Source organism: Microcaecilia unicolor, chromosome 7, assembly GCF_901765095.1.
Source record: "Microcaecilia unicolor chromosome 7, aMicUni1.1, whole genome shotgun sequence".
Lineage (NCBI taxonomy): Eukaryota > Metazoa > Chordata > Amphibia > Gymnophiona > Siphonopidae > Microcaecilia > Microcaecilia unicolor.
The window spans coordinates 285813348-285827503 of NC_044037.1; the positions used below are offsets into that span (position 1 = coordinate 285813348).

The 14156-nt window shown below is 42.2% G+C and overlaps 1 protein-coding gene across 1 annotated transcript in view; it reads right to left on the reverse strand.

Moving 5' to 3' along the window:
• TSN (translin) overlaps nt 1–13182 on the reverse strand; it is a 31352-nt gene extending 18170 nt beyond the window's left edge. Inside the window, exons 1-3 of the mRNA XM_030210167.1 lie at nt 12928–13182; nt 6192–6285; nt 83–179 (exon numbers count right to left, since the gene is read on the reverse strand). Of these exons, the coding sequence (XP_030066027.1) occupies nt 83–179; nt 6192–6285; nt 12928–12993 (257 nt within the window). The 5' untranslated portion in view covers nt 12994–13182. The remainder of the gene's footprint in view (nt 1–82; nt 180–6191; nt 6286–12927) is intronic.
• Between the last annotated feature and the right edge of the window lie 974 nt (nt 13183–14156).

Genomic DNA, 14156 nt, shown 5'->3' on the forward strand with positions numbered 1-14156 from the left:
CATTTTTTTCTGCATTAGGCACATGTTAGCACAATGCAGCTTAGTAAAGGGGCCTCTAAATATGTAAGCTGTTTATACACACCTGTAATATTGCTCAACAGGAAATTTAGTCTTCAGAGATGCCAACTGGGTCCTTACAGTGCTGAAGTGTTCTCGAGCTTTCAGACATTTTTTGGGTACTACATAAAAACAAGATATGCAGAACAAAGCACATGAGAACAGGTTGATGTTTAAGTAAAAAGAATGCTAGATTCCTATTATGTTCTATAGAAATGTTAAAACTGATACTCCAGTACCTCAAATATGTGAAAACACAGATCCCTTGTGATAAAGCACTTATTAAAAGCTTAAGTGCATGAGCACTTTATGGTAAATTCCTTTAAAACTCTTTTCATAAATTATCCAAAATATTTAAGAAAATTATTCAAAATTAGAAGAAAAAAAAAAACACATCAGGCACTTAGTTATGAACAAAGCTCCACTCTACTGTACATCCTTTTCTAACCAATTTAAACAGAAGCTCATACAGCAAACTTTAACTGTACCCAAATTGTGGATTAAAAAATGCAATAAACACATCAAATCCTTAACCAAAAATTTTTAAAAACCTTAAAATCCCAACATCCATTTTGCAGGACATCAGAACATCCACTATAAAGGCCCAATGCACTTTTATAGTAATCTTAACATGATTTGTATCTTGCTGTCAAGCTTTCACATGGCCATTATACTATACTATCACACAATTTTCAACAAATATAGCTTACCAAAACAAAAACAAAAAATCAGTACTACCTACTCTTTATAGTGACTCCTTCAAAAGGACAGTCGGATGACAACAGCTCTTTAAAATCCCAAACTACATTTGCTGAGGAAAGATGGGGAAAATACTTTTGCAGATTTATAGCAGAGATTATAATTTGGACCAGCAGATTGCTTTGCATACATACAATTGTCCTATTACCTGGCTAAACTAAACCCGCAGGAGATAACCTCTCATTTATGGGCCCTTTTACAAAGCTGCAGTAAAATGTAGCCTACAGTGGTGTGGACGCATTAAACTGGTGTGCGGTGGGCCTTTTTATATATGGGGGTGGGGGGGAAAGGTTTTTAATGAGAAGAAAATGGCCATGCACTAAAGTTCAAAGTAGCATGCAGCTATTTACTGCCTTATCCCTTATAGCCACCCACTGACTTAGCATAAAGGCTCACGCACTACTTGCATGGTAATCATGCAGCGTGTGCCAATGTAGCCGTGCTGCCAATTACAGCCAGGAACGCTCCCGCGGTAGAAAATACCAAATTATTTTCTACCACAGGAAGCAGCACACGCCAACTCTGGAAGTACCACCAGGCGCCCACACTACCCCAGCAGTAGTGCCCATTTGGCAAGCGTTACCCGCACGTTAGCCCTACCGCTGCTTAGTAAAAGGGCCCCTTAGGGAATAAATTGAGGGAATTCTTGAAGGGTGATGCTTTAGGGTAAGTGTTCATTTCTTGGTTACACAGAGAGCTTTATAAATTCCAGCCGCAAAAGACATACATGTCCTTAATAGAGACATAGAACAGAGATACGGGTGGCCCCTTGGGCTGCATTCAGTTTCAAGATTTAATTCAAGCAATACCGAGGGTGGTGTACAACGGGGAGCTGCAGGAGTGTCAGTAAAGAGTACTCCACAGGGCCTGGTTTTCTCAATAGGCCTTTCATGTGGGCTCTGCTACTACTGCACGATGCTTGAAATGTTAAAATGTTGGTTAACACCTTTATATATATCCTTCTACATTGCCAAAGGTGTTACCAACATTTCAAAGTGTGCCTGCAGTGGGAATCGAACCCAGTTCCCCAGGACCAAAGGCCACCACTCTAACTATATATATAGTGGTTAGAGTGGTGGACTTTGGTCCTGGGGAACTGGGTTCGATTCCCACTGCAGGCACAGGCAGCTCCTTGTGACTCTGGGCAAGTCACTTAATCCTCCACTGCCCCAGGTACAAATAAGTACCTGCATATAATATGTAAGCCACATTGAGCCTACCATGAGTGGGAAAGCGCAGGGTACAAATGTAATTAAAATTAAAAAAATATATATATATATATAAACACACACACACTCCTTTTGGGGTGCAATTATATCTACAAAATTGTTGGGGTATATGGGATATATACATTGAACATAACTGTGGGAATTCTACTCAAGAAATCAAATTTGTATGGAGCTCGAACAGGGAGAAAGGTTCTTTTTGGGCAAAGCTTACACAGTGGGGGAACAAAATAAATATTAAATCATTGGTTGCAGGATCAATCTCTGATCTTTTGGTATTGGAGGAATATAATCCATGTGTTAATGGTATGGGAATTGTACGGAGCTTGTCTATAACACAAAAGGCAAAAAGCATTCCTCACTATTTGGGAACACTACTTACAATCAATATCCCCCAAAACACAAAGCTAAGTACTGAATGGATTTCAAGAAATAGATTGTATAGTACAGTAGACCTTTAGGTGGGGTTTAATGAGTAGGTGTGGGGTCATACGAGTCAAGACCCTTCATTAGTTAGTAGGCTTTTTTCATACTATTTTGTATCTGAATTCAAGAGAGCTTGGGACAAGTTCATAGGACCTCTAATTGAGTAATAGGGAGAGTAGAAAGGATGGATGGGAAGACTGATAAGCTATATGGTCATTATCTACCTACATTTTGCTATGTTTATATCAACCCACACTGTGTGCGTAGTCTTCTTTCAAAGTCTTACATTTTTTTTTAAAGTATGAACAAACATATGCTAAATATCAAGCCAGTTGATATAGAGGCATATTTTCAAAGCACTTAGACTTACAAAGTTACATGGAGGGGCACTTTTAATAAGACATCCAAGTCAGACTTTGGATATTTTGGCTAAATTTCCCAAATCCGAGTAGAAAACATGACTACGTTTTTGTGCTCTGTGTGTATCTTTTCAAGCCATTTTCAAAAAAAACAAAAATTATATAAACATACAAATTAAACACATAGAAAGTCAAGCCATTAGGATATAGGAGGGGCCAGCATATTTATTAGACTGGTCCCTCAGACATCTCAGGAGAGCAATGGTGCACCCTAGGGGGCACTGCTGTAGACTTCATATAAATGCTCCCTTAGCTTGTCTGCTGAGTTCTTCAAAACCCACTACCCCCAACTGTACACCACTACAATAGCCCTTATGGGCGAAGAGGGTACAGTGGTTTTCTGGTGAATGTAGAAGAGCTCACAGTTTCCACCACAAATGTAACAGGTAAGGGGAGGCATGGACCTGGGTCCACTTGTTTACAGTGCACTGCACCAACCACTAGACAACTCCAGGGACCTGCATATAACATCTGAGCTGTCAGAAGCTGGTAAGTACTATTTTTATAGTACTTACCAGGGGAAGTATGGGTCATCTGGTCATTTAGGGCACCTTTTTGTGTCTTATTCATTCTAAAAACAGGGCTAGACTAAAACATTGAAGTTTTAGCCCTAGAAATATTCTTTTTGTTCCATTATGGCTGTAAAAATGTCAAAAGTGTTAGGAATGCCCTAAGCCCTCATGTGATTTGGTTGCACTGCAGACAAATCGTATAGATAAGACATTTGCAAAACTGGTTTTGAAAATACAGATTTGGATGTTTTGAGAAGATTTTCATCCAAATGCTGCTTTATGACACTTTTTAAACGCTTTTCACTTTTGAAAGTTAGCTCCATATTAATCTATGGAACTTTGTTAAGTCTAAGTGTTTTGAAAATAAGCCGCACTGTGTATCTGGATTTTCAGAAAGCATTTGACAAAGTATGTCAACAACTCTGGAAGAAATTAAAAAGCCACTGGCTAGGAGGCAATGTCCTATTGTGGATTCCGAACCGGTTGAAGGATAGAAAACAGAGTAGGGACAGACTGAATTTTCTTGATGGAGGAAAGTAAATTCTGGAGTATCCCAGGGAGCTATACTGGGACAATATTATTTATTTATTTTTTTAAACAACTTTATAAATGATCTAGAAATGGAAACAATGCGTGATGTCATCAAATTTTCAGATGATTCCAAATTATTCAAAAAGTTACACGCATACATTGTGAGAAACTGCAGGAGCATCTTGCGAGCCTGAACATCCAAACAGCTGAAGAAATTCAATAGAGTGGATGAGTAGCCTAGTGGTTAGAACACCGGTCTAGACATCCAGAGATGGCTAGTTCAAATCCTACTGCTGCTCCTTGTGATCTTGGGCAAGTCACTTAACCCTCCATTGCCTCAGGTACAAACTTAGATTGTGAGCCCTCCTGGGACAGAGAAACATCCAGAGTACCTGAATGTAACTCACCTTGAGCTACTACTGAAAAAGGTATGAGCAAAATCTGAATAAATAAAAAAAGTATGAATAAGTGTGGACAAGTGCAAAGTAGTGGACATAGGAAAAAAATAACCCAAGTTCTAGGTATATAGTATTAAGTTGTACATTAGAAGTTACCACCTAGGAAAAGGATCTAGGGCATACGCTTCCCAAACAGGGTCATGAAACGCGCATTCGGGATCGTGACTGGGCAGAGGCCCTCAATAGGACATCATTGTTCTGTGCCTACTGGGGTAAAGGCTGAAAAAAGACTGACGAACTCTGATCACTGTGGACAATACGTTGGAATTTTCTGCTTAATGTGTGGCGGCAGCCAAAACAAAACTAGGGAAATTATTAGGAAAGGAGAATAAAACAAAGAATATCATTTTGCCTCTATCACACCAAGGTGCAACTGCACCGAGTATTGTGTGCAACTCATCACCACATCTCAAAAAAAAAAAAAATGGGGGAATGGAACAACTCTCCTTTAAGGAAAGGCTAGGTTAGAGCTCTTCAGCTTGGAGAACAGCCAGACGAGGTGAGATATGTCAGAGGTCTACAAAATCCTACGTGGATTGAAATGAGTAAATGCAAATCTATTGTTTACTTTTTGAACAAATATATTTATATAAAAACATGCCATGAAGAAACAAAATAGTACATTTAAAACAAATAGGAAAACTTTTTCACTTAATGCACAATTAAGATTTAGAACTCACTGTTGGAGGATGTGTTAAGAGAGGGCTGCACAAGTTCCTGAAGATAAAAACAAGTATAGAGGCTGACCAAAACCAAATCCACAGCCAAAATCTGCTACATGGTTTTGGCCAAAAATAAAAAGCTGTGCCCGGCTGCCCAAACCCATCCTCCTGAGCCAGCCTCCCCCCTCCGGCCCTACCTTTTAAAAGTCCTGGTGGACTAGTGGCCTCTTCGAAAAGTTGCAGCTGCCAATTTCCAATTCCAAAATAGTGATCATGAAGCTGCTGTGGCTGCCATTTTCAGAACACAGCCACTAGACCACCAGAGCTTTTAAAAGGCAGGCCTTGGGGGGGGCAGAGCTGGTGGGTGGCCCAAGAGGAAGAATGGGTTTTCTGTAAAGGGGAGGGGGGGGTAGGCAGGGCTACTGTTTCAGTTTCTGCCAAATATGCACTCTGCAATTCAGTTGGCCTCTAAAGACTGAAAGGTAGACCTGGGGACACCATTGGAGTGGAAGAGTAGCTTAGTGGTTAGTGCAGTGGACTTTGATCCTGGGGAACTGAGTTCGATTCCCACTGCAGCTCCTTGTGACTCTGGACAAGTCACTTAACCCTCCATTGCCCCTAGTACAAACTAAGTACTTGAATATATGTAAACCGCTTTGAATGTAGTTGCAAAAAACTCAGAAAGGCAGTATATCAAGTCCCATTTCCCTTATCCCTGGAGAATACAGCATAAAGTCTAGCTACTTTTCAGGTCCTGCCAGTTATAGATAGAATGGGGTGGCTCACCACGGTCATGGCCCCACCAATATGTTTCCCAATACAACATCAGTGTCTACAGAACCTGAGGGGGGACAGGGCAGGAAACTGGAGAGGCCTAACAAAAAGTCTGTTCTGTTGCCTCTGCTGCCAGGTACTTCTGACCGTGATCAGCAACTGCTGGAAAACAGGATACTAGGTTTCACAGACCTTTTTGGTCCAACTCATTATAAGACCTTAAGAATCACTATACTAAGTCTAATTGGGTCAGTTATAGCTTTTCACCCAAAAAATGTTGATCATGTCAAACAACAACAAAAAACAGAGCTTCCCTGGTGTTCTTATAGATATTCAGCTGTGTTGAAATAAAAATAAATTCACTTACTGTCTTTAAACCCAGTTCCTTGATGGACCCCCTGTAGTACTGTTAAAATCTCTCTAGCTGTTTGCTCCAAACTCTGGACCACTTTCCTTATTTCCTGTAAGGAAAAATTCAAGAACAGAACATTGGGCGGGGGAGGAAAATTTAATACAACATGCTAGCAGAACATAGAATATCATATACTTACAACTGTACTATATGACTCACAGCACTACAGCAGGCCACTACAGTCTCCAAAGACTAAGAAAGATGCTGGATAAAAACTTAAAGGGTAGCAAACATCAAGAGTTCTGGCATCTCTGTAGTTTTACACATATGTCTCAAAACAAAATAACTTTATTAATATACTAACACGGGTTAAATTTCTTAATTATTGGTCAATCTAGTCATCTATCACTTTATTATTACTACTACTACTACTATTTAGCATTTCTATAGCGCTACAAGGTATACGCAGCGCTGCACAAACATAGAAGAAAGACAGTCCCTGCTCAAAGAGCTTACAATCTAATAGACAAAAAATAAATAAAGTAATCAAATCAAATTAATGTGAACGGGAAGGAAGAGAGGAGGGTAGGTGGAGGCGAGTGGTTACGAGTCAAAAGCAATGTTAAAGAGGTGGGCTTTCAGTCTAGATTTAAAGGTGGCCAAGGATGAGGCAAGACGTAGGGGCTCAGGAAGTTTATTCCAGGCGTAGGGTGCAGCGAGACAGAAGGCGCGAAGTCTGGAGTTGGCAGTAGTGGAGAAGGGAACAGATAAGAAGGATTTATCCATGGAGCGGAGTGCACGGGAAGGGGTGTAGGGAAGGACGAGTGTGGAGAGATACTGGGGAGCAGCAGAGTGAATACATTTATAGGTTAGTAGAAGAAGTTTGAACAGGATGCGAAAACGGATAGGGAGCCAGTGAAGGGTCTTGAGGAGAGGGGTAGTATGAGTAAAGCGACCCTGGCGGAAGATGAGACGGGCAGCAGAGTTTTGAACCGACTGGAGAGGGGAGAGGTGACTAAGTGGGAGGCCAGCAAGAAGCAGATTGCAGTAGTCTAAACGAGAGGTGACAAGGGTGTGGATGAGGGTTTTGGTAGAGTGCTCGGAAAGAAAGGGGCGGATTTTACGTGACGTTTCACGCTATCAGAAGGGATTTCCTGTTGTGAGCCCAGTGCTTAGATGTGGCTGGATCTCCTGAAGAAGTTATAATGAAACACGGCCTGTGTTGAGATCTGTGGATATATGTATGAATGTGGATTGAAACTGAAAATCGCTGCGAAGGACATTTGATATAAGGATCCGGTTTGAGTGGAGTCATTTGCTTCAGTAAAAGATTGACCCACCCTGAAGATGTTTTGAACTTCCATTTTGGATTCTTTTTTCTGTTTATCAATGGACTAGTGATTGATACTCATTAATGAACTTCATGATGGAACATTTAACATTTCATCGTTTGGAATGAAGATAAGATAAGTCATCTGATTCTTACAACGATGTATTTTTCTAATCGGTCATGAAAATTTGAAGAACTATATTGAGTATCAGGGAGATAGATTAGAACACAGTCAATGTATAAGTAATTTGTTAAATGTTAAATATTAATCAGTGATTATGTTTGATTTGAATAAAGTAATGTTTTGTAATAATATTTAGTATTGATTTTGATAAAAGGTGATTAGGTCATAATAAAGTGATAGAAAACTAAATAACTTGTACACGGAGAGAAAAAGGACATTTTTCTGGGTAAGTGAACACTATTTTGTTTATTGAGACAGAATATAGTTTGTAGGTACAAAAACAGTTCCAATTTCATTAAAAAAGCAACAATTTGTCAACTTGTTTAAATAGTGTAAAAGTCTTCCCCCCCCATCCCCCCCATAGTTTTTAACTAAAACCTTCTGCCAGACACTTAACTGTTGCAGCCTAGAGCAGCTGTTCTCAACCAATGTGTTGCAGGGCCAGCACTCAAACTGCAGCCACGTTTTTTGTTCAGCATTTGCATTGCAGTTTCTCCCTCCTCTTCCCTCCCGCCACGAATCCAGGAGCTTGCCCTCATCCTCCCTCAGCCAGCCAGCCCACCCCTACTCCCCAAAGGATGTTGAAACCAGAGCTGTTCATCGGCAGCAGGGACAGCAATAACAGGCTGCCTGAGCTGACCTGGAGCCTTTCCTCCACTATTGTCCCACTTGTGCGTAAACAGGAAGTCACGTCAACAGGGGCAGGACAGTAGTGGAGGTCAACTTAGGCAGCCTTTTATCACTGTCCCTGCCATTGCTGGCGAACGCAGGTTTTGCAGCCCATGGGGCAGCTGATGAGGGAGATGTGCTGACCTCATGGTGAGGGGAACAGGAGAGATACCAGACCGTGGGGCCACTGTGGAAAAAAGATGATGCAAGATCATGGGGACGGCTGGGGAGAGGTGGAGGTGTCAACCATGGGATGGGGATAGGCAAGTATAAGAGAAATGCTGGACTGAGGTGGACGGAGGGAGGAGATGCAGCTGCACAACCTTGATGCTGTACTCCTTTCCCAGGTGTGTAGGCAATAAACTGCAGTTAGCAGGCTTTCACTTCCAGTGTGTATTTTGCCATCTACACAATCCAAAAAGGAGCAGGGCATTGGGATTTGTGTAGCCACATCTCATGTTGCCAGGCTGAGTTTCCTCTAAACCACTACATTGCTGAAATTGAGGAGGAAGGGAAGAGAGGGGACAGGGAAGGGCAGTATACCAAGAAACTACAAGAAAGAAATACTGGACAGTAGGGTGGAGGAGAGGGAGAGGTGGGCACAACAGTGGGTGGAGAAACAGAGGAGATGCTGGGCTACAAGGGTGTAGGGAGGGGAGATGCTTGGCATGGTGGAACCATGTGGGAGAAACCATGGGGATTCTCAAGGAGAGGATGGGGAGTACAGAGAGTAGAAGTACTACTACTAATCATTTCTATAGCGCTAGATGTACACACAGCACTGGATACATTATATGCAGGTACTTTCTCTGGCCCTAGAGGGCTCACAATAAGTTGTTGTACCTGGGGCAATGGAGGGTTAAGTGACATGCCCAAGTCACAAGAAGCTACAGTGGGAATCAAACACGGGTCACCAGGATCAAAACCTACTGCCCTAACCATTAGGATACTCTAGTAATGGGGAGTGAGTGAAAACGAATGGAATAGGAGGCCAGGGAAGGAATGAGGTAGAAGTGCTAGAGGGTGAAAGGAGGAGATTGAAAGTTGATAGGTAAGTGAAATATAGGTGGAGCACCAAAGAGCAAGAGAGTGAAATTTGAATGAGCAGACAGAACAGAGAAAAACAACAAAAGGACATATCAGAGATGAAGTGAAGGAATGGAAAAAGATAAGAGAACAATGGAGAAAGGTCAAATGAACAGCACCCACTGGAAAAAAGAGCACAAGACAAGAAAGCGAAAAAAAACAAAAACAAAACTGGGACTGACATGCTTGGCAAATAAAATGCCCAGACATCAAAAGTAGAAACAAATGTGTTTTAGCTTTAGGAAATGTGCATCACGGATGTCTTTGCATTTTGTTGGAAATGCATTTCTGTTTTATTTCTCCTATAGTGTGGTACCTGCCTAGTTTGACTTCTTGGGGTTCCCAGTTCAATTTTTGTCATTATATTTCTGTTTCTATTTGTGATCCCTTGTTTTGTATTTGGTGAGGTTCTGTCTGTTTTGTGTGTGACCAAGGTACGCTACTTGGTTTGCATGTAGTTTCTGAATAGAACTCTGTAGCAGTCCACGTGTTCTGTTTTACCAGTAGTGGGTATATTGATGTTCTATGGCCGTGTGTAATAGTTGTAATGCTGCCTAGTCATAGGCAGGGGTCATGTTTGAAACATCAAAATTAATGCTATTGTTGTATGGTAGGTCTGCTACAAGTATGATGTTAGGATTTTTTCAGGTTTTGTATTATTTCAATGTTCCTGGTAGTGGAGAGATTAATGTTGCCATTAGTAAGATGGCATGAGAATCAGAATATATAGAAAGACGCATGACATAATATTTTTCTAATATATAGAGAGAACACGTTCAATTAACTCACATTTTTTTATTACAAATTATTCAAATACATTTTCAAAACAATTCCCCATCAATATCCCAATAAAAGTGTGCACACGTATGTAAAAAGTCCAACCTAAACTGCCTTATAGTCCAATAACACTGGAAAATCACTATGCATGCAAAGGTGCAAAGCTATTTCATGTCGTCTTGTCATTTCTCAAATCCAAGACTGAAATCCACACTGTTCAAAGATGCTCGAATCCAAAGGAAGTGGATTTCATAGTCTTGGATTTGAGAAATAAGACGACATGAAATTGCTTTGCACCTTTAAAACCCAGTAGAGAGGTTTCAACAATGCTGAAAGTAAGCCAGGTGTGCGAGAATTTAGCTGAATAAAATAAACGTTCTCTTTCACACTATGCATACGGATTTCCTGATTACCACCTTAACCGGTTTCACCCGCAGCTTCCTTTGTTTTGACTGCCAGCTCCTTAATTGCCGGTTAATTCTTTTGACTGCTTTTTAGTTACTTGCAATACCGCTAATATTTTCCGTGTTTTACCTAGCCTCGCAGGTGCAAAGTATACACATATTTTACAGTTCTCCATTTAAAATTGCCTTCAAGTACATGAGCCCGATACCTGAACATGTATACCCTGGAGGAAAGGAGAAACAGGGGTGATATGATACAGACGTTCAAATATTTGAAAGGTATTAATCCGCAAAAAAAACTTTTCCGGAGAGGGGAAGGCGGTAGAACTAGAGGACATGAAATGAGATTGAAGGGGGGCAGACTCAAGAAAAATGTCAGGAAGTATTTTTTCACGGAGAGAGTGGTGGATGCTTGGAATGCCCTCCCGCGGGACGAGGTGATGAAAACGGTAACGGAATTCAAACATGCGTGGGATAAACATAAAGGAATCCTGTTCAGAAGGAATGGATCCTCAGGAGCTTAGCCGAGATTGGGTGGCAGAGCCAATGGTGGGAGGCGGGGCTAGCTGGGCTAGTGCTGGACAGACTTCTACGGTCTGTGCCAGAGCCGGTGGTGGGAGGTAGGACTGGTGGTTTGGAGGCGGGGATAGTGCTGAGCAGACTTATATGGTCTGTGCCAGAGCCGGTGGTGGGAGGTGGGACTGGTGGTTGGGAGGCGGGGATAGTGATGGGCAGACTTATACGGTCTGTGCCCTGAAGAGGACAGGCATGGTTGCCAGATGGGTGGTTTTCACGCCCCATTGGGCGGTTTTCCGCAACAAGCTGCGGGAAATTTCTGACCGCTGCGGGTTGCGGGTTTTTGGGCTTTTTTTTTGCCAGGCGTTTTTTTTTTTCTCCGCCGGCTGCGGTTTTTCGTGCCACGGGGGGCATGGTTAGTGACGTCGGAGGGGTGGTTGGTGACATTGGGGGAGTGGCTGGTGACGGCAGGGGCGGGGGCGTGAACTTTTTGGACGGGTTTGGGGACTGGGTAATCAGCAACACTGAGGACAGGTACAAATCAAGGTAGGGTATACACAACAAGTTGCACATATGAGTTTATCTTGGGCAGACTGGATGGACCGTGCAGGTCTTTTCTGCCGTCATCTACTATGTTAAGATCCCCATCAACATACAAGAGTTGGTTAAGTGCGCTTTAGATAGCTTTCCAGCAGAAAACTTGCCAGATTTATTTTATTTTTATTACATTTGTATCCCGCGCTTTCCCACTCATGGCAGGCTCAATGCGGCTTACATGGGGCAATGGAGGGTTAAGTGACTTGCCCAGAGTCACAAGGAGCTGCCTGTGCCTGAAGTGGGAATGGAACTCAGTTCCTCAGGACCAAAGTCCACCACCCTAACCACTAGGCCACTCCTACTACTGTTGCTACTATTTGAGATTCTACATGGAATGTTGCTAGTGGAATAGCAACATTCCATGTAGAATCTCCAATAGTAGCAACATTCCATGTAGAATCTTCAATAGTATCTATTTTATTTTTGTTACATTTGTACCCCGCACTTTCCCACTCATAGCAGGCTCAATGCGGCAGGCAATGGAGGGTTAAGTGAGTTGCCCAGAGTCACAAGGAGCTGCCTGTGCCAGGAATCAAACTCAGTTCCTCAGTTCCCCAGGACCAAAGTCCACCACCCTAACCACTAGGCCACTCCTCCACTGTTGCTACTATTGGAGATTCTACATGGAATGTTGCTATTCCACTAGCAACATTCCATGTAGAAGTCGGCCCTTGCAGATCACCAATGTGGCCGCGCAGGCTTCTGCTTCTGTGAGTCTGACGTCCTGCACGTACAGACTCACAGAAACAGAAGCCTGCGCAGCCTTCTACATGGAATGTTGCTAGTGGAATAGCAACATTCCATGTAGAATCTCCAATAGTATCTATTTTATTTTTGTTACATTTGTACCCCGCACTTTCCCACTCATAGCAGGCTCAATGCGGCAGGCAATGGAGGGTTAAGTGAGTTGCCCAGAGTCACAAGGAGCTGCCTGTGCCTGAAGTGGGAATCCAACTCAGTTCCCCAGGACCAAAGTCCACCACCCTAACCACTAGGCCACTCCTCCATTGAAAAGAGCTAAAGAGAACATGCAGGAAATTAAAAAGCTGCAGACCCTAAACAATGACCCTAAAGAGGGGCAATTCCAGAACCTCTCAAGGACAAATAACGTGAAAAAAAGCAACAAAAGGCAACGCATTGGGCGGACACAGAATAGCGACGGCCATGGAGAACACATCATTGTCTCACCTCCCTGACATCCTGGTCCACGCTTAGGTTGTTATGCAGCGTAACAAATATTTCACTCACGGCCATGGCGGGAAAACGGGAAGAATAGAAACCCAGGAGGTTTAAAGACCGTCACTTCCAAAAACCCACGCGGAAAACAACAAGGGGAGAGGAATCCGTATCACGAGGACAGGAGAAGCCCTGCTCAGTCAAGCAGATTGCATTTGAGACAGTAAAATCTCCCGGCGCTCATTATTACCCGCCCCTATCACTAACTGCGACGTCGGCGCAGAGCATTCACGTCACCACTAACCTCAAGGAGACACGGGACAAGTGACGTCAAGACGTTGAAACCAATTAGGTCAGTCTCAGTTTCCCCTTCCCCGCGCGGCCGTCAGCAGCGTACTCTCAACACAAGGCAAGCAAACCTAGCAGCTGCTGCATTCACGTTGTCGCTCGCTGGTGGTTGGTAGCATTTGTGTTGAACGTCACTTATATATTCAAACATGCCGGCTTGTGCAGCATACGGATGTACACAGAGGAAGTATAATAACGGAATAACGTTTCATAGGTAGAGTAGTCATTGTAATAAATCGTAACCAGTGTGTCATCATTTGTAGGGGCTAATTCAAGGTAGGAACATCCTAGCACCCGTTATATTCGTGCAGAGGTGTTTTTTTTTTTTTCTCTCCTGGTAAAGGGCCACTAAAATAGACATCATGGCTTGAGAATCAGGTGCTCAATAGTCAGAGTTTCTATGTATTTATTTATGGTTGAAACCTGGGAGCATTTTACATTTTTTTTTCCTGTGCCTAGATCAAAAGAAAAAGATGACATGTAGGAACTTGCTCCTTTTGTTTTGTGGATTGCAGAGGTATATTATAAAAATGCACTTGCTATTTTTATCACTATTATTTAAAATACAGATATGGAATAATAAGGGCAGCTACCTTCATGCAGAAGTCTAGAGTCAGTCTAAATGTACCAGCATTGTCCTGTTCAGCGCTCTATTAGCAGCCAAGTTCATACAAAGTTAATTATGTTTAGTGTTATTCAAATATTCCATCATTGCTTCATTATTGCTACCACATATTACATATGGGCATTTGCGTTAAACTTTTATTGTTTTAATTTGTTTATCCAGACCTTAGATACACATGGTTTGCTTTTTAATTTTGTTTGATTTCTATTGATACCCTTTTTAAACCCAAAGGTAAATCCTAAGGGTGGTTGAATAATTAGGTATAAAC